General features: G+C 40.0%; 1 protein-coding gene and 1 long non-coding RNA gene across 2 annotated transcripts in view; both read right to left on the bottom strand.

Annotated features, from left to right (window-relative positions):
- LOC104294920 overlaps positions 1 to 20000 on the bottom strand; it is a 116278-nt gene that overhangs the window by 11519 nt on the left and 84759 nt on the right. The window lies entirely within an intron of this gene.
- Positions 4045 to 7685, bottom strand: FIGN (fidgetin). The gene has a single exon (XM_009894612.1). It carries the CDS (start codon positions 7683 to 7685, stop codon positions 5445 to 5447), a length of 2241 nt encoding a protein of 746 aa, XP_009892914.1. The 3' UTR covers positions 4045 to 5444.

Below are 20000 nucleotides of genomic sequence, written 5' to 3'. Positions count from 1 at the left end.
TTTCTGAGGTAGACTGTTCAAGTTCAAGGACAAGTCTTTTTCTTACGAAATGCATGACATTCAAAAAAAGACAACAAATAAATACTACATGTACAATATGTAGCAATGAGGTAGAAATGGTTTTAAAGAACAAATGTCTGAACGCACATCTGATGAAAAATATTTTTAAAAAGGAAATGAAAAGCCTCTAGCAACCGCATATAAACCACGAGAACAAAAACGAAACAAAAAGAAAAAAAAAGAAAAAAGAACCACACAAAGTTTAGGTTCGGAAACAAACTTTTGCTTCTTTTTCTATTATAAAACAACAAGAAGGAATGAATGTGCTCCCAACCTTGGTGTAGTACAGAACCATTTTATAAATATTTAACATTCTATAGGACTGATTCATATATTCTCACACAACTCTGTGGCAAGGCTGACCCATACTGCCGACATTCTACATATCACTGAGACAGGGAGGTGAAATTTTCCTGCTTTCAGTCTAATTGTCTTTGACAATTGCAGTGCCTAGTGCTACACTGCTTGTGTTGTATTTAAAAACAGGGGAAAGAGAAGAGACTTGTTCATTAAAGATGCAGTATCCCTGGTTCACAAAAATGCATCTGGCAGGTTCAAAATCGAATGTCAACCAAAGGTCCTTGCAGAGTGTGAGCTTCAGTTCATGTATTGGTTAGTCACCAGCACAGCTGGGCTTTTTTTGAATTCTGAAATACTAGTATCTCCATGTTTACTAATGTGCTTCATATAAATTTGCAGATGATTAAATTACTTTTTTTTTTTTTTTAAGTAAAGAGACAAAGCTATTGTTTGGACATGGTGTGTATGCACATATAAATATTATATACACACATGCACACATACAAGATGGAAAGGAGTTAGCTGTGAGGACAAGGTTAGCTTTCAGAGCTGATGATGAAAACCAACAGACATAGATTATTATACATTGGAGGGATGACTTTTCAACAAGGGCAGAAATCAGGAGTAATTCCTTTAAGTCAACAAGGTTATACCACCTTCACATTGGTGTAAGTGAAAGGGTAGGAGGCCCTACAACTTTTGGCGGCCTCGTTTTGTGACAAAGTGTATCCTTCAGATCTAAGTAATGCACTCTCCCTCGTGATGGAGTGCTTCAGAGAAAAACACAGGGGGTTATAAGAGCAGCCCTTTACCTGAAGTTGTACGCATTTGCAGACAGTGAAAACCCTGGTCAGATCCCCAAATTTGCTTTCAATATGTGAACATCTTGATGCAGGAATTGATTTGGATCTTTTTGACTAGATGACCCCCTAAAGAAACATCCTGTGAAAAACCACCTAAATATGACCTTGTACCATTTTACAGAGCACAGCCTCCAAATAGCTGGTAAAGACACCCAGATGACGTTTGGCCAATGTATTTCAGTCAGATGGTTGATTTTCCCCTTGGTAGGTTTGTGATGCTCAAGAAAACATTCTGCCCATCTATCTACATTTGAGTAGAATACAAACTGACTAATAGATAAATAATCCATGTGAAAGTAAATAGCCTTAAAGTAAACTGCCTTCACATTCCATTGATCAGCTCAGTCAGCAAACTTTTCTATATTGTCACTAATGTTCTAAATATTTTGGAGAGAAACATGCCAGAAGTATAGAGTATTTCCATTTCTGTCTCACATAAGGTCATTATGAACTCCGCCTCGAATTGATATTGATCCTTCAGCTTGCAGAAATATTCCTCCAATTTATTCTACTTTTGTTGCCGTAGGAATTGTTACTGAAGGTACAAGGAAGAAAATGAGCTGATGCAGAATGGGATCCACACAAAAAAATAAGACGTAAAGTATCTGCAGTGATAGGCTGACACAGCAGATGTTCTTTAACCATTTCAGGCTCCTTAAAAATCGAGGGCTGTGCCAGCAGCCAGGAAGCCCCAGCCAACCACTTTGCCATTTCTGGGCAGCAGCCCCCAGCTTTGCCTAATCCTAAAAGACAGCAAGTGGCTTTCTACCACGGGTATGTCAAAGGCCAGCAAATATGTCATCCCGAAGACACCATTAGAACATATTTTGTCTCTCTTCTCAAAAACAATCCTAACCTTTGGGACCCACTCAAGTTCAGGATCGTGCTTCAGCCATTCCTGGACACTCCTTGACAAGAAGGCTGCTGAGAGGGGTGAAGGACCAGCAGCGTGCCAAAGCCTACTTACCGGGGAGAAAATGGGCTGAATGTGGGAGGAGGGAGGAAAACAATAAGAAGGACAGGACAGGGCAGGGCAGGGTGTTCAGCCAGCTCAGCCCCACCAAACTGGGGGAAATTCCATCAAAGGAGTGGCCAGAAACCATTTGGAGAAGGGCTGAGGTGCCCGCTGTTAACGCTACCTGGCCAAGCTCTCACCAAACTCAACAGGCACCCTCCCAGAACGATGCCAAAGACAGCCGCTGGTAAGGAAAGAGTTGGGTAAGAATCTAGCTCCATCTTCCTCTCCTTGCAGATGCTGTGACAGGAGTGCAGTTTTCTGCTTCTGTTGACCCAAAGCTGAATCGAGCCCTGGAGAGAACGAGCATAAGCGTGTACGCACATGTGTGTGGAACCTGCATTGTCACACCATCTCAGTTCCTGCCTGCTTCTCACTTTGGTTAACATTTGAAAAATCCATTTCCCAGAGTGACTTTTTAAAGAGAGTGATTTAAAGCTGGAAGCCAAAGGGACCATCTACAATTTTGTTTGCTTTTGGTTTTGCTACTGGATAAAAAGAGGAAAAAACCCCCACGCTAGTGGGTAGCTTTCACTTTACCAGCTGCAAAAAATAAATCTGTTAAGAGTGTGGTTAGGAGAAACAGTTAACAAGAGTTGGTTTATCAAAACTTGCCTGAGCCTTTCAAATGAGCACAGCTCAATGGCAGATATGAAAGGCAATGTCTAAGACAGAAATTGGGTCAGCGATCTGCAATAGCATACTTGCCAGTGTGATCAGCGTGAACCTGCAGCTAATGGGGACATCAGGATCTCCCAAATATGAGGATGGTGGAATGACCAGGGTGAAGAAGCAGCCTGCGGAGGTTTGGGGAAGCAGAAAGACTGGGTCATAACAAGGACCATAGACTGTAATTGTTGTTGAAAGGAAAAAGAAAAAAAGAAAAAAAAAAGAAAAGCAGGTGATGTACTTAAGTCTTACTTTCTATATCCTTAATGAAAGGCACTGTTTTAAAATGATACTTTTATGCTTAAAACATAAAGTTTTAGATAGACAAAATGTTTGCCAGGAATCCATCTTAAATTAGATTTTGGTTTATTTGCTCTGGTTTTAGCACGTTCTATCTAAATATATATATATATCTTGAAAGAAAAATAAAGGAAAGTAATAATCAAGAGTCATCAATTTCCAGCAATATCACAAAATCCCTCATTAGCTTTCTGAATGCTAAATGTCTCCATTGATTTAACAAAATGGACAAAGTCTGTACAATTTTTGAGAAGACAAACATGATCTAGTAACAGATTGGTATCTCTCTTCTTGGGGCTTTTCAGTGCATTTATTTAATGGTTTTGAATGTACATTACTTAACAGACACATTAAATGCCAGTGCTTTGCAACAGTTTTGTTACTGTCTCTTTAAAGTAAACAAACAGAAAAATACATTCAAAAAAGCAAGGCTGTTTTGTTCATGTGATGGCAGAGGCTTTGGGCAGCTGCAACATGCACTGCTCCTGCTCAGAGACATTACCCAACATCAGTCAGCTGTCACCAGAAGAGTTGCAGGGAAAGCATTAAAGGATAAAAAGAAAGGTGGGGGGGCGGGGGGAGAACTGAGCAAAATGCCACACATGCCAGCTAGTCTTTCCAGCAGGAAGACACCAGAGCACGTATGTTGGGGGGAGGAAAAAGGGGGGTAAAGAGCACTAACAGAGAGAAAAACTTGACTTCAGGGGAAAAAACAGCAGCTCTCTGAAACTAGTTTAGCAGGTTCGCATTCCTAATGTAATCTGACTTTTGTGTTGGTGGTGGTTTTTGCCCTATTTCTTACTTTGCTTTCCAAGAGAAATGTAACAAAACTGAGGTAGAAATAATGGTGGGCACACTCCAGCCTGGAAGATTTCTAATGGATGCTGAATGAAGATTGCATTAAGGACAATGGAGCCGTACGTACACAACAAAAACTCAACTTTACAGTTTGGGAAGGGAAATAAATGTACTTTGAGGGTTCAGTTTTGCTTTGTTATTGGTACTGTTTGTTTGGTCACAGTCCACTGCGTTGCTATAAACAGCTCTGCAACCCATAGCTCTGCCAGCGACCTACACTGATCCCCCTCCTTACAGCTTCACCAAAATAACCTCAAAACTAGGACTAGAGCCGCGCAACAAAGGCCGGCAGTCACAGCTTAAGGTAATTTGCCTCTTGGAGTCCTACCAAATCTTACGTTTGACTGTTTCGGATGCTAATGTAAACCGATTAAGTGGCTCTTTTTTCATCTATGCACCTTCGAAAGACTGTATCACGTAATTATCAAGGAGCAATATGCTGAAAATTCTTACAGTTTACCAACGAGAAAAATCGTTCTGCTCTGGTTTGATCTGACAAATTGGCAAAAGAACCATTTCTGAACACTGGGAAAGCCTTCTGTTTCTATTTTTAAAAACTGTAAAGCTTCAGTCATATCACACTTTAGTTTTTTCCTGGATACATTCAAAGTAATTTTCCTTGCCATTTTCCAATTGTTGAGGTAAACATACATATTTAATATAAAGTAACATTGAAGCCTAGCCTATAACTCTCAGCAGTACATAGTGCTTTCAACACATTCCTTTGAGGTACTGTACAAATCACAATCACTTTCCTGAGTTTTTGCAGACAGAACATTAAAAGAAATGAACTGCAGAAATTAAGGTCCAGATTACCATTACCCTGTTTTACCTGTTCTTAGTTTAACACCGCAGAACAGACAGGATTTGAGGAATACTGTTGCTCTTAGAATAGCAAAAATCTGGTTCTCTGTCGCAACACAACCGTTCATCTCTTTAGTCCAATAATGTTTGAAGTTAAAGCTCTTTATATTAGCACATGCCACCAATGTAATTGTGAGGCAAACAAAAAAATAAAGCACCACTTCAGGCACTTGACAGCAACTAAATCTCAAGAACAGCAGAATGGAATCAACACACAGGGTTCATGTCCTTCTGAAATCAACCCACTTGCACCTTGCTCCTTGGTGAGTATTGTCTAGCTTGAACAGAACTGAGCATCAACATGCGCTTTCTGTCATGTGTGGCTTTTTCAGATCAGCAGCTCTTGTTTGATGCACTTTTCCTTCAAGTCTACCCTGACTCTTTAGAGGCAAGGTAAATTGTAGTCTTCCCAGTACCCTTTGCAATTTTAACACTACTGAAAAGGGTTCTCTACCCTATGTAGTAGGTTCTGTGTGTGCCAACATTCATTACATTTGTGGTTTTTTTTAGTAGTATCACTGGCTGCAACCAAACATTTTGTTCCATTCAACATATGTATCAAGCTCTTTTTGAGATATGCTAGGCTGTATCTTGCAGAAAGCATTTTCAAAGTCTTGATATGTAACTGGCCTCAACTGGCTGGGCATAATGGCTGAAAGGTCTGTGGCTGGCATGGCGTGGAGTGGGCCCACCACGGCTTCCTGACACAAGTGAGCCACATCAAGTCCAGAAAAGCCTTCTGTGCGCTGGACAAGCAGTGCAACCTCCTTGTCATTGAGACAGTAATTGTGCTGTGAGAGCAGTTGTACTATTATCTGGTGCCTCGCTGTGCTGTCAGGAAGTGGGATTAAAAGTCGTTTCATGAAGTACCTTCGAAGAGATTCATCAATTTCTTCCGGTTTACTCGTGGCGCAAATTACTACTATTTGGTCCTCAGCAGAAGTCAGTACAGTGTCCAGCTGCATAAGGAACTCGGTTCTCATCCGACTTACTGGACTGTGTTCTTCACTCACTTGAGAGGAAAGGAGCATATCAATGTCACTAACAAAAATCACTGAGGGTTGGCGACACCTTGCCACGAGGAAGGAGGCATGGACAATTTTTTCGCCTTCCCCTAACCACTTTGTGACAAGGCCAGAGCCGGTGATTTTGAAAAACGTGGCCCCCAGCTGACTAGCTATACATCTGCCCATTAATGTTTTGCCTGTTCCCCGAGGTCCAAACAAAAGGATGCTCCGAGGTAGAGCAGTCAGTCCATTGAATGCATCTGACCTCAATACTGGCCATAAAACCTCCTCCTTAATGACGGCCTTTACTAGATCTAGGCCAGCGATGTCGCTCCAGTCCACGGGAGGTCCTTGGTTGATAATCTCATTGGTGACAAGGTCAATGAGGTGTGTGTCAGTATTCTTCAGTTGCTCGTCCACAGAGTGGTTGGATGAGGTAGCTGCACGAAGTCCCGGGCCTTGCATTGGGTGAGGGAGGAGCTGCCTGTGCTCGTCACCGTGCTCGTTCATTACTGGGGAGGTGTACTTCCCAAACGAGTCACTTGATCTCGAACCCAGTGAGTTTTTAGCAGTACTATAGGATGGGGGTGTTAGAGCCCTACTGGACTGGCTGCTGAATTTCCTTTGCTGTTCAGAGGACATTAGCTGCTTTGTTGGCTTAAATGCTAAGGATGATGTTTCAGCACTTCTGTCAAAACCATTCCCCCTGTTTGCATTTGAAATGCTGTTGTCGGGCATTCGATACATGGGACTCTGTGTAGATCTCTGTTGGCCATAGCTGTAATTTCCATAACTGGAGTCCATTTCTCCTTGCCCTGCCATGTAGAAAGCTTTCCTTTTGAGAGAGCTGGCTGAACTGTTTGTCAGGGCGGATGGCGCGATGGGTGTCAGACCGTGGCCCTGGTAGGAGTAGCTGGGGACGGTGGTCGGGGGCAGAGGGGTCGGAGCAGGGATTCCTGAAGGCAGGTACGCCGAGGGTGGTGGGGCACCCCCAGGGCTGTACCCAGGGCCAACAGCGGTTTGAGGAGGATAACTGGCAGAAGGGTAGCTGTAACTGGAGAGGTTAGAGGTCCCGTTGTAGCCAGGGACGAGGGCTGGTGGTGGCGGCGGCGGTGGGGGCTGTAAAAGTCCCGAGCTATGCAGGGGGGATGGATGAGGGGATGGAAGTGCAGGTGCTGGCTGGCCGCTGTAACTGGTATGCAAGTACGAGCCATTGTATCCTGCGGCGTATTCCTGAGATGGGAGCCCTGAATGAAGACTGGGAACGGTGTGACTTCCGCAGGTGCTGCTGGAGTAACTGGGTTCAGCCAGGTTACTGGCCACCCCAGGAGAGCTCCCGATGCTGGCCGAGACGTCTGCGGGAGGGAGGGCTGCACTTACCCCAGCTTTGCTGGCGGTGATAACGTCTGGGACACAGTTCATGGGGTACACGCTTTCGGAGTTCAGCGATGGCTGCCAGGGCTCGCTTTCATTCTTCCGGCCGTTCACCAGCCCCGAGGGAGCTTCAGAGTAATTGCTGAGAATGGGCCGCTCGGCCGGACCTTCCAAAATACCAGAGTATTTTTCTGCATACTTTTTCAGAAGATTGGAGGCAGTCAGAGCTGAGATGTCGTCGTTGGCCCAGGCGTACTGGTAGGTGCGCTGCAGGTGCCCCCGGTAGGCTTCCACCTTGTGGGCAGGGGACCGGGTGGTCGAAGTGATATCAAAGTGCTGTTCTGGCCACTGGGCATGCTCCGGCGTCCACTGCATCTTCAAGCCTAGGGCGGCAGGAAAAAACAAAGTTAACAGCGAGCTCGGCCTTTTTCGGATGCTTTTAAATGAGTCCTCAAACGTGCTGTCTGCGAACTTCTTCAGCTTTCCAAAACACTGTACTTAACACCACAAATCCTTAAGGAAAGAAAATGCGATGCCCTTATGAAGCCGTATAAACTGCCTGGTTTATTGTAGGCACATACACATGGAGCCACATTTTTTGTCGATTCAGTAGGGGGTTATTTGTTGCTTTAGGAAATATAGGTAATGCCAGATTTCTCAAAGTAATTAAATAAGACTCAGTGCCTTTTAAATACTCTGAGTGCAGATTTATTGTTTACAAGGCATCCAACTGCTCTGTCCTCTCTCATCACTGTTTCAGTTTTATATTTTAACCAATATAAAAATATGAGACACAGCTGACAGATCACATCTAGGATACCTCTCTTATTTGGTACTGAACACCTAGTTAGCACAGTATAATGCACCCTGCGCAGAACAATATGACACAGACATAGCAGGTCATTCCATAATCCAACTCTCATCTAAAGTGGTCCACGACAGTTTCAAATCTGCTTCGTGGAGTGCAGCAAAGCAATCTCCCAGGCAGCGCTCCGTCGCTTTCATCACACAAAGCCTACAACTCGGTATGAATTACAACTGGCTCCTTTCTGCCTCTCAGTTCTGTTGTTGAGGCTCTGGAAAAAAAACAAGCATGACTTGTCTGTCGGTCTCCTTGCTTGCTCTCCCCCCCCCCGCCCCCCCAAGCCTCCAGGGTACAAAGAAAGAGGGTTTAAAAAAAAAAAAAGAAAAAAAAAGATGAAGAAAAGGAAAAAGAAATAAAGCCAAGTTCCTAAAAGTTCTGTGGGTTCCACAGCTGGCTATAAAAAAAAAAACAAACCAACACCTATCAATAAAAGAAAAAAAATGCAAATGTCATTTTAAAGCAATTAATCTTGCAAATAACGTGATGTGAATTGTCCCCCCCTTCCCGTAATCCACTCCACATAGTAAAGGCAATTTACAAGCGTTAAGATAACCCCCTCCAACGTGTACCTATGCACGGCAGACACATCGCTGATTTTTTGTACAGCTGTATCAAATAGACCTCCTTAATCTCTCTCGTATTACCAAAAGTGATTTTTGCAAAGAGTCTTGTGCCCTCTGGCACAGATTCCCTGATAAGGAGCAGGCCTAGTCGAAATGAAGCATCTGTGGCACCAGCTCCCCTCTGAATTACCGCAGTCTATTTTGACAGCTTCTACCCCCTCCTGTTTTTCTCCCCAACCCCTTTAGCTCTTCATTGCCTGACTCTGGCATCTGACATGGCCAGCTTAGCCTCGCTGAGCTAAACCTAACACAGCACACAGTTTGGTAACAGAATGGCATGTTTATTCCCTTCTGACTCCCTCTTCCTTGTTTGCAAAACCACTGCACCAGACACTGGAAGTTAATTAGCAGGATGATGCTGTGCTAATTGTGTTAATTTACAAGGTTTTAGTCAAAGAGAATCATGCCAGGGCTGGCACTGCTGTCATGCTTCCGACTTAATGATTAAGAAATACTGAAAACAAGGTGGGAAGGATTGCAGTAATTACACAATAAATGAATAAAGCAACAGATTCATTTGCAATTATATTTCATTGCAGTTGCACTCATTTGCATTTGGATTCTTCATTTTTATTTTTGGATTCATGTATTCGCAAATCACCAAATCATTTAAATTTAGCCTGAAAACTGCAAAGTACCTCTAATTGAGCTTTGTATTTTATTAGTACAAGTACTGCAAATCTCAGTCCATGTGAGCATGCCATTGATTACTTGTGGATTTTTTTTTCCCCGAGCTTTCTCTTTCTCTCTCATTTTTCAAACACTTTGACAACTTGAGAAAAATGTCTGTTAACAATTATACAGTTATCCTATAAAAGTTAATTCAGAGAAGTGCTTTTGACAAATGCAGCCTTGAGACTGAATTTTTGGCAGATTTATTTCTTTCATTTAGCATTAATATAATCTTTTTTGCTAATTGTTTCTGATGTTTCAACCACTGCCTTTCAGAGGGGGTAAATGAAATCCGGTGAAATTCTAGAAATCATGCTCATATGAAAAAAATGCAATTTTAATGAGAAACTACCAGAAGCTGTTCAGAAATCATATCTTGTTAAATTCAGCCAGAAATCTGAAGAGCAAATCACCAAGAGCCAATTGCAAGTAATCAGTATCTAAAATTCTTCTGGTGTCATGGGATTTACTTCAAGCTTTTTAAAAGGAAAGAGTATTAATGTTCCTGTAACGTAGAACTGGCTAACAGACATAGAAGTTCATTACTCCTATTAAAAAAAAAGCCAAACAAAACCTATCTGTGTTCTACAATATTGGGCTTATAAGGTTACCAAAACACTGAAATCTTCTGTTACAGAGATGCAGAAGAACTTGAGTAGATTGAAGCTTCACTAGATACTAACAAACAGATGCCATGAGAAAGACCCTTTGCAAAGAATGAACTAAAGCAGCAGTGAAACTTTTGAAAAAGAAGGTAAAATAGGCATGGATGGAGCAGAGAATCTGGCTGGGCTGGTACTTGTACTGTAGTTAATGAATATGCTTTTGGCACATTGTCTTTAATAGCTTGTAAAAGGAAGACTATTCAACTTAAAGAGATAAAAGAATGCACTAGGTCAGAGCACACGAACATATATCACAGACTACCCACTTAGCAAGCTTGTCAAAATACCTTTCGCAAATACTTTAAAAAATTCATTGATTGTTTTTTTTTATTTAGAATGGATCATGGGCTTTTAAAATAAAATAATTCTATTTCTACTCACCATGGGGAGATGAATTTAGATGGTGTAAAAATTAAATTCTTTGAATTTTATATGTATAGATTAATTTATTTTCTTTATTATGAGGCTGCAAAAGAATGTCAGAAAATCTGAATTATCCGTTATAAGAGGAGGGGGGAAATCACATCATCAGCATCCTTTATTTGGAATAATTGCTAGATAGACCAGTAGTTTCACATTGTCATGCTATCTTTGGATATGCTCACTGCACAATAATTGAAAGTTTATTTATTGATGCATATTAAATACCAATGCATTTAACAAAGGCTGTAAAGGCAGGATTAGGCTTTGATTAGATAAGCTTAAGAGAACAGGACTGTTCTCATCCCATGAAACATGAGCATTTATTCCAGCACATTGCAATCATTAGTGTTATTTGGAAGCATAGGTTAATAGTTAACCATAAGCATATTTTTTGCATTAGTATGCAGTGAAGAAATCTGTATTTACATGGAGCCCACTGGAATGGTCTGGACTGGGGGGCACAAAGAGCCATTTCCTCAATTTTATATTAATCGAAAAAACAGCAAACTTCTGCTAAGTTTGACTCCGTTTGTTAATACTTCAATAATTCTTTTGACAAAAGTCAAATGTCTGATTTGGGAGGAAAAAAAAAGATGATTTAGTTTCTTTTAATTATGCAAACACACCACCACCCCCAATTGCTTAACATTTGCAGCCACTTCCTCTCCATATTTTAAAATGTATTTTATTAGTTGCTTTTTCCTTGAGCTGATACACCTTCCTGCATTTCTTTTGTTAGGAATCCAAATGCTGATATAACCATCTAAAATCAGGTAAATAAGGGCTTATTTAGAGGTTGCATTTTTTTTTTAAGAGTAATTTAAGCTCTGACATAAACCGCAGACCTGCAGATAGTGTATTTGTTTAATAACTTACTGAAAATCCAGAAGCAATGCAAGCTGAATGTATTTTTAAAAAAAATCTTTGCTAACTTAGGAATCCTCTGAGCTATCGACATTTTTGAACTGTGTAAACTGTGCTGGTATGGGCTGTAGAAGGCAAAAGGAAAGGATTCTCTTCTTTAAGTACAGGTATGTACTTATCAGAGAATTGCTTTTAAGATAAATTTAATACATTCTATAGGAGAGGCAGTGTAGGCTTTTTTAGCAGTATCTATTTTTCCTTGTCCTGACAGCCCTGCTATGCATCCCTCTTCCATAATTCTTCCAGTTGGATCTATCTGCATTACATTTAAAGTAATTGAAGTCAACAATTTCATTATTCAATTACTTTGAAGCAAGTGTTTGACCATTTTCCCCCTTCTAATTTTGTCCACTTTGCCTGAAAATGTAAAATCTAATACATAATACTTCATCAGTTTCACATTCAATAATTCCATATGGCAGAGATAGACTTACATATTCGGATTGATGAATTAAAATAAACAAAACAAAAAAAAGAAAGAATGGCAGGTTTATGAAAAAATAACATTGTAATCTGAATGCAAAAAGGAAAAAGCAATGTTCTACACATCCTGGATGTCCATCAGGGCCTGATCCTGCTGGGAGCTTGAGAGAGTTTGTGCATACAAAGAACCCTCCTCTGCTGGTACCCTCAGTATCAGGTCAAACTGCTCAGCCCCTTACAGGATTATATCCGTTACAGAAGATAAAAATAAATAGCTAGCCTTTCCTTTCAATTTAAATGGAAGAATTTCTGCTCAAATGAGGCATGGAAAAGTCCAGAAATACTAGCTAGGACCACACTGGGTGAAAACACAACAAAGGATTTATGGTGTCCCATGGACAAGTCCAAACAATGACAATCACCTTCCAACTAACCAGCTTGGTTCCCAGTGATCTGCTTTAGACAAAGGACACTGGGACTTTAGTAAACCTCCCATCTATTCACCATAATACCATAGTCAAGTTAAAATTAAATCATATGCAGCTGTGATTTTCTGAAGGTACCGGCAGAGGTTGCATTGCACTTCCAGAGATGCGGGGAACAAAACCTAAATGACACCGAGCTACTGTGCGTGAGGAACTAAAAACAGGGCAGCACACCAACCTTCCCAACCAGCTACCAAAGTTTCAGTTTGGATCAGGGGCCTCCAACTGTTCCTTCAACATACCTGAGGCAAAAGAAAATAATTCTTCTGTTGTGGTCTCTCTGTTCCTGCCCTGCTCATCCCTGCAGTGCCTTAGGTGCCATCTAGCACGGGTCTGCAGGTTAACTTGTAAATATCAGTAGCTCAGGCAGGTTCTTAACTTCAGGCATGTGGTTTAATATGATCTGAGCAACTGCTTAATGCACTGTTGAAAAGGGGTAGACCGTACCAGGTGCAAAAAAGTAAATGAGATGCTTCTGATAACTGACCATAACAGACTCGTAGGAGCACACTGTTGCAAGGTAGGAAACAATTCCAAAACCACAGCTCTGAGTACCACCAACTCTCTTCCTTCTAGACTTGCAAGTGGATGTGAACTTCATCACTTTGGATTGCTTACACATTTAGCCAAAGACTCCAAAATCTGTCCCTGCGCACTGAACTGCTACTCTCAGCCTTGTCTCCAATTATTCAAGACTTTGAGTATTTACACCATGGACCATAATGATTTTATCCAAGGGATTGCTTCTTGTGGACATGCGGAGATCAGCTCTGCCAAAACAGCTATTGACTTCACTGGGGAATGTGCCAGGACTCCTCAAACCTCATACTTCAGTGAGAGCAGAAGGTGTTAGTACCTTGAGGATCAGGCCCTAAATCCACATTTTAAAATCCTTCTTAAGCATGGGACAGAGCTGAATAAATGAGTCATGCTGTAACCGCTGTTCGAGATGTAGGACACACCACTCCCTGGGTTTGTACTAAATCTGATAATATTTTGTAAGACTGTATACTGTCCCATAATAATAAAAATTAATTCAAGATAAAACATTTCTTTTACACTCCATTTTTTATTAATAAGCATAATTTCAGCTGTTTGAAGATAGTGCAACTGATCTCTCTTAATTGGAAACAGGAGGGATTTTGAAGAGTGGATTGAGCTAATTATGTTTTGCAGGAAAAAAAAAAAAAAGGAAAGAAAATGATTCCCACATTTATTTTCTAATTACTCAGTGAAGACCTCTGCTCCAGTCCATGAGGAACTCCTTTGACGTCAAAGGATTTGGTGGGAGGAAGAGCCTCCAACTGAGCTGCCCAGCCATACGGGCCCAACTTTGGAAGCATTTTTCAATAAGTGACAGTCACAAACCCATGAAAACAGGCCTGGAAAGTGCTCTCAGCATTTTCTTGATAGGGATCTGTTCTTCCTCTTATTATCCATAGCCTATGCGTGCCATGCGCATCAGTGGGAGCAAGCTGTTGGCAGGGTGTTTACAATATGATTCCCATCTAGCAGGGATAGTGAAAACATTTCAATCTTTAAAACAAAACACTTAAATCACAAGTAATATTGAGGATCACATATATGTCAACAGCACTTAAGGATAAAAGCAGTAAGAAAACCGCAACAGATTTTAGGAGAGCCTGGACTAGTTAAAAATGAAATTCGAGACATGGAATCTCAAACTAATACATCCCAATTATCTAATTTAAATACTGTCAAATGATTATTCCTTTTAAATCACACTTTCACACCTCACAACAGCAAATTGCAATACATTTACAGCAAATGAGTTCTCTCCCTCCGAGCCCCCTCCCTTACCATTTACATAAAGCAGCGCCTTTGATAGTCACAAAGACATTTCTGGCTAAACGGCCTTTAGCGGACCCATCAGCTTCAAAGGCCTTGTGAACAGAAAGAGGGAGAAATAACAGTCAAGCAAGCAAAGAGAAACTAGGTCCAGAGATGATACTATCATGTTTTGCCAGCAGAAGCAGGTTGGATCCATAGGCCAACCAAGCAGCAGCCCACAGCCGTGGATGATAGGGACCGTAGCGATTACTGAGGCACCACACGGGACCTCCCAGGGTGCTGCCCACCTCGGAGGTATCGGTTTCTCTGCGGCAGTGGTCCTCAAGCGCAAAAACATTCGCGGTTCAGTGCTCCATCCTTGCAGCGTCATCATATTGATGCACTATCATTGCGTACCATAAGTAAAATCATTTATGCATGCCTCAGAACCCTTCTATATAGAGAATTGGTCATATTAGTGATTAATTGTAGTTTATCTTTAAAATATTTTACTATATCAGTTGGCCCTCACTGTGCTCATTTGCTCAAAAAACTTTTCTAAACCGACTGAAAAACACACTAACGAAGAGAATAATTGCAATGAGTTTTCTTTTAACCTGTTATGAAGCTTTGCTTCCTCTTCCCAGGCTTTACATTTTTAAGGTGTTTCTGTCAAGTACCACTGAAGAGTACCATGCCTTTAAAGGAACTAGCATATTTTGTCAGTGCCAAATGAATGAGACCATAATAATTTCTGAGAGAATACTTAGAAGAACAGTAACTGTAAACAAAAGTAAGAATAACATAAAAAAGTCACTTTTTGTAATCCACTGAACACACGCTTATAGCTAGAATGTATTTTTAAAAGATACGACATACTACATAATCTGCAATTTATGCCTATATAAACATGAGAATCAATATAACTACTGCAGGATAACTCTAGTGATTCTGAGAATTCACATGGTAAAATATAGTCATAAATTAATATGGAGTTGGGCCACTTGGCACAAGTATTTATGCATATTTGCAAATGCAAAATAGTTTAGACCTGGAGCATGATACTGCTCCCACAGAAGCGCTTACTTCAAGTCTCCAATAAACCTAACTGAAGCTTTTAAAAGCACAGCAAAATGCGTACTATCTTTTTAACCAACAAAATAACAGAAGTAGCCTTTTCCTTGGTTCCTGTTCCAGAAGTGGAGTTTGAGGCACATTTACCTTGAAAGAGCATAACACAAACCCTTAAAAGCAGAGTAGATAAACTACACTCACTGCTTTATTGTGTTTCTCACGTAATCAACTGCAGCAGGTGAAACACAGAACCCTGAACTTGTTTTTTAGCAAGTGAGAGGCAAAAGGAATGAATTTTCAGCAGTAGGGAGCCTCGTATGGAACATTCAGATCCTGACCTAGACTATTCAAGGAAAAAAACCCAAAACTGAAAATTATAATTTTCATATATTGGATTCTTTTATTTTTTCCATTTCTGTTGCTAATCACGATTCAGTAAATTGTTTCCTTTTACAGGAATTTTTTTCATTCACACTTAGAATTATTGCTTGGTTTCTCACTGTAAAGAAAGCATTTTTAAAACCTTTTTCTAATGTATCTTAAATCCATTAAGACAATTTCCTTCTTAAGCTCACTTCCTTTTGCCAAATGAAGATCATCAGGACATACCACACGTGTCCATAGGGACAGCAGAGCTAATGAATATGTATGCTTTATGTCACAACAGAGCACTCCCCTTGTTCTGCAGTACCGACCTTCTCTTATGTGAGTAAATAACAGGTGAGCACTTGTGCATGAGGATAAATGGGGTTAAAACTGCCATAAAGGGACATACTTTATTTGAACAAAGTGGGTGCACAATAAATAGAGATTTAAGTGATGCTGAATTATTTTTTTGTATCACGCTGTTCCAAAATGTTAGAAAATGATCTCGCTCTAAAACACAGGACCACTACATAGCAAGACTCATTTAAAATATATTTCTCTCCAATTAACAACAGCAGCACTCTGTATAAATTCCACTACATTTTTAATATAGTTTTCAGTTATCATACTGTAGGTATGTATTTCATAGCTTTATGTATAGCAAGAGAAGGTTAATTCCAGAGATTTATCTAACCAGCCCTATTCGCCTTACAAATATGAAGGCAAAGATCAATTTCAGTAAGTTTCAAATAACTGTACTCAGGTTTGACCCATTACACCCAACAAACAAGAGGGAAAAAGCAAATTTATATGGGCCAATAACACAATGCTCCAGCCAGTAACCAGGAATCCTGCTTTCCTTTTAAAGCGCTTATTCCAAAACCTACCAATATAGGAAAGGTAGGAACAGTTGCTTTACTGAGATTAGAGTACCTCTGCTAATTAGCTAAATGAGAACAAATACTGATTAAATGTATATATAGAAGTAATCTGATACTCAAGAAAAAAAATCCTTCTTAAGATGACTCCACAGTGTACAAAGCTTTCGCAAAATTTGTTTATGTTATTTATGCATTTTGCTTTTTGGCAATCTGCACATTAATTTTTAATGAAATAGTAAAGAGATGTTGTGTCTCACACTTCGATAAAAATATTCTATAGCCAGGACTGGGTGACATAGTGCATTAATTCAGTGTCCTTCACTCCTGGGACCTGCGTATAATTTAGTCCAGCCTGAAGAAAATAACTTTGATCTGAAGGCTGTGGAAAAAGCTACATATGAAATGAGTTTTGGTGGGTTTAGTGTTGTTTCTTGTATACAAGACGACATATGAAGATAAACTGCTTTAGAATGCTCCTGACGTGGCCCAGGATTAAGAGCAGGGAGCTCTTAGCCGAGCTCATCCACTCTCTCCCTTTTCCCTGTCGTACCAGACACACACCCCACACACATTTCTCTCTACTATAAGCATCAGAGTGGCTAGCGCTGGCATACGCTGTCTTTCCAAAGAGAATATCCCACGAAAAAGGATTGTATTATCAATCTGTATACTTATTTGGTCTCTCCATTAAAAAAGAAACCCAAACAACAACGTCTAAATTTCAACACGACAATGTTGTAGCAAGGGATGATGTTATCACAGGGAACCCGAGATTTCCTCCCCAAGGTAGTGAACACCTTATAGCTAAGTCATCAGGACTGTACTAATCACGCTCTTAGGGAAAACAGAGCTCCGGCACGGCTCCTTCCCGGGCTTGGCTGTGCGAGCAGCTGACCCTTCCTTTCCTTCCTGCTCCCCCAAAGCAGAGAAACAAGATTAAAAGCAGAAGCATAACCAAAGAACTGACATCCTAGAAACACTAAGCTGAGCTAAATCTTTTCCCCACTTAAACCTTTCAATTATTGTATTCCACAAATTCCAAAGAGACTTTCTTGCTTGTTCAATAAAATGTATCTGAATTAACTACTGAAAAATGGAATATAGCCTATTTTTTGCATGCTCTTGGTTTGGGACTTACTGTATTGTTTCCTGAGCATTTGAAAGGAACCGTATAGATTGTTCAGTTAGCTTGACAAATTATCCAGGGGATGGGGGGAGGAGGAACAGCAAATTTTCTATAGACAAATATAGAAATCTCTCTCTATATATATATATATGCATATACATTTATATGTTTTACACACACACAGGCACCAGAGAGAGAATGTCTTAACTGAGAAATTTAACTCTGTGCATGCTGATATTTTTGCCGTATTCCTGGAGAGAGCAGGAAGGAAAAGAAACTAACTCCTCGTGTTATATGTTGGTTCTTGTTTCTCAAAAAGAGCAAAGTTCATCCTGCAACAGGAAAAGTTGAGCCATGTCCTGAAACACGCAGTGTGTCATTGAGAGGGTGCACAGGCATTTCAAGAGGCAGAAGAGAATAACACGCTGGCTTTAAAAACATAAAGAAATGATACAGCCCAGCTGATAAAATGTCACATTCCTTTGCAGCTATCACACAAATTCAGCCTTTTCTGTAAACAGCCTTCAAGAGACAACAAAAATCTAAACCATGCAATGATCATATCAATAACTAGCTAAGCACGGTTGATAGCTTAAATAACAATAAACTGTGTTATTTTTCCTGTAATTCTGTCCATACTGTTATTGCATATGTAGTCACCTAATGATGAAATAGTTTTAAAATTTGCTTCAGGGTACAGAAGTCAAGCTCCACTGATTAGCATCTCAAAGCACACTACAGGCACACATTTGTATAGCTGAATAATAGCGCTTGTGTTTGTATGATTTAAAAAAAAAAAACAACAAAAAAATGCACTATTTTACTTGATGTTTTATGGTGCACACTGATGAAAGTCCTTTTCCTCGCAAAATATAGGCTATATCACAGCTAACTGTAAGACTTTCAAAGAGAAGGTAGAAAGGTAACGTCACAAAAGGAGCCAAAAAAGGGTTTTGGTGTCAATACGAGGTTCCTAAGCCCCGAGGTTCATGGGCTTGATTCTCCTGTCACTTCTCTGGTTTGAAGTCACAAGAACCACTGAAGTTTACAATTTATTGTGAAGGGGATAAATGTGCCTCACTTTTTACTTTATGATTTTTGGTTTTAGGCAACAATTATTCAGCTGTTAATTACACAGACAATGCTTTGTTCAACAGCATTTGGGTTTTGTGTCACATGTTTAATAAAAACTCATCACAGAAAATATTTCATTAAAATCTAGACAAAGTTCTGCTATTTGCTGCACTAGCTCAGTTTCTGATTTATTTTCTATGCCTAATAAGGTGGCTTTCAAGCTTTACCGAACGTGAACCTTCCTAAAATTTGCTGTAAACTGACTGGACAGAAGTCTGATTTCAGCCACACGCTGAGACCCCAGTCCAACATACCACCTTCAACAACACTGCATCTTCCATGTGTGTCCCTCTTCCGTCATTTCTCCAGTTAGATTTTATTACAAGGTTTTAGTTACAAAACTCTCCATCCAATTTTGTGTTCAATAACATTATAAAAGTGCATCCACATGAATTTAGTATTCAAAATGCTATATGCTATTAACAGGAACATTTTACTAAATATTCAGCAACTATCATCTTAAATTCTTTTTTCCGTTAACACTTCTCTTCTCATCCAGAATGTGTAAGTAACATACAGGAATGACTTAAAAGAAAGTTTAACACTAATACAGTTAAACACACTTAGCATCAAAAATTAAGTTCATAAACTAATAAATATTCACTGAAGTATTTGATACCAGTAACACACATTCACTAAGCTTGGGTTTTAATTTGGAAATTTTTTTTAGAAGGTAAAAAAAGAAAATAAACAGGTTGAATTATGAGATACTGTGAAAGCTGTGAGAGTTTTGTGGTTGCAAGTAAAAGATTTACAGATCTCATAGATTTACAGATAACAACGGAAGGGTGCATCACACTAATCAGAGGAATGCATAACCTCTGCAAAGCAGGTAGGAGCGAATCATTTTAATTTTCTCTCTTCTTATGGCTTTATATTCTTACGCAAGGGAAGTAGAGGAAACCTAAATATGACCCTATTTAGATATATTAACTGAAAAGCCTTTGTAGAATTTTTAAGAAAACAGGATTGTGCTTCCAATGCTGCCCATCTAGTTTTCCAATGTGTTAAATTGGACGGCTACTTGGACAGCTCTCTATTCATTACTGAACTGTGGAAAGGAAACACAGAGGTGGCATTTTCCTTTTAAACCATCTAATGCCTTGTAGCCAGATTCCAAAGCATCAAGGAGAGATTTCTTTTTTGTTTTTTTGTTGTTTTTTTTTGCTAGACAAGCTGTCGTAATTGAAATGAAGTCTAATCAGACTCATTACTGTTTTCAGCAATTTGCACCACCA

This window comes from Charadrius vociferus, unplaced genomic scaffold (assembly GCF_000708025.1).
Source record: "Charadrius vociferus isolate BGI_N301 unplaced genomic scaffold, ASM70802v2 scaffold161, whole genome shotgun sequence".
Classification (NCBI taxonomy): Eukaryota; Metazoa; Chordata; class Aves; order Charadriiformes; family Charadriidae; genus Charadrius; species Charadrius vociferus.
The sequence above is the reverse complement of the archived record's forward strand: the minus strand, read 5'-3'. Positions and strand labels throughout refer to the sequence as shown.

Excerpts from the sequence above, each read along its gene's own strand:
- FIGN (XM_009894612.1), bottom strand. The coding sequence starts at position 7,685 with ATGCAGTGGACGCCGGAGCATGCCCAGTGGCCAGAACAGCACTTTGAT.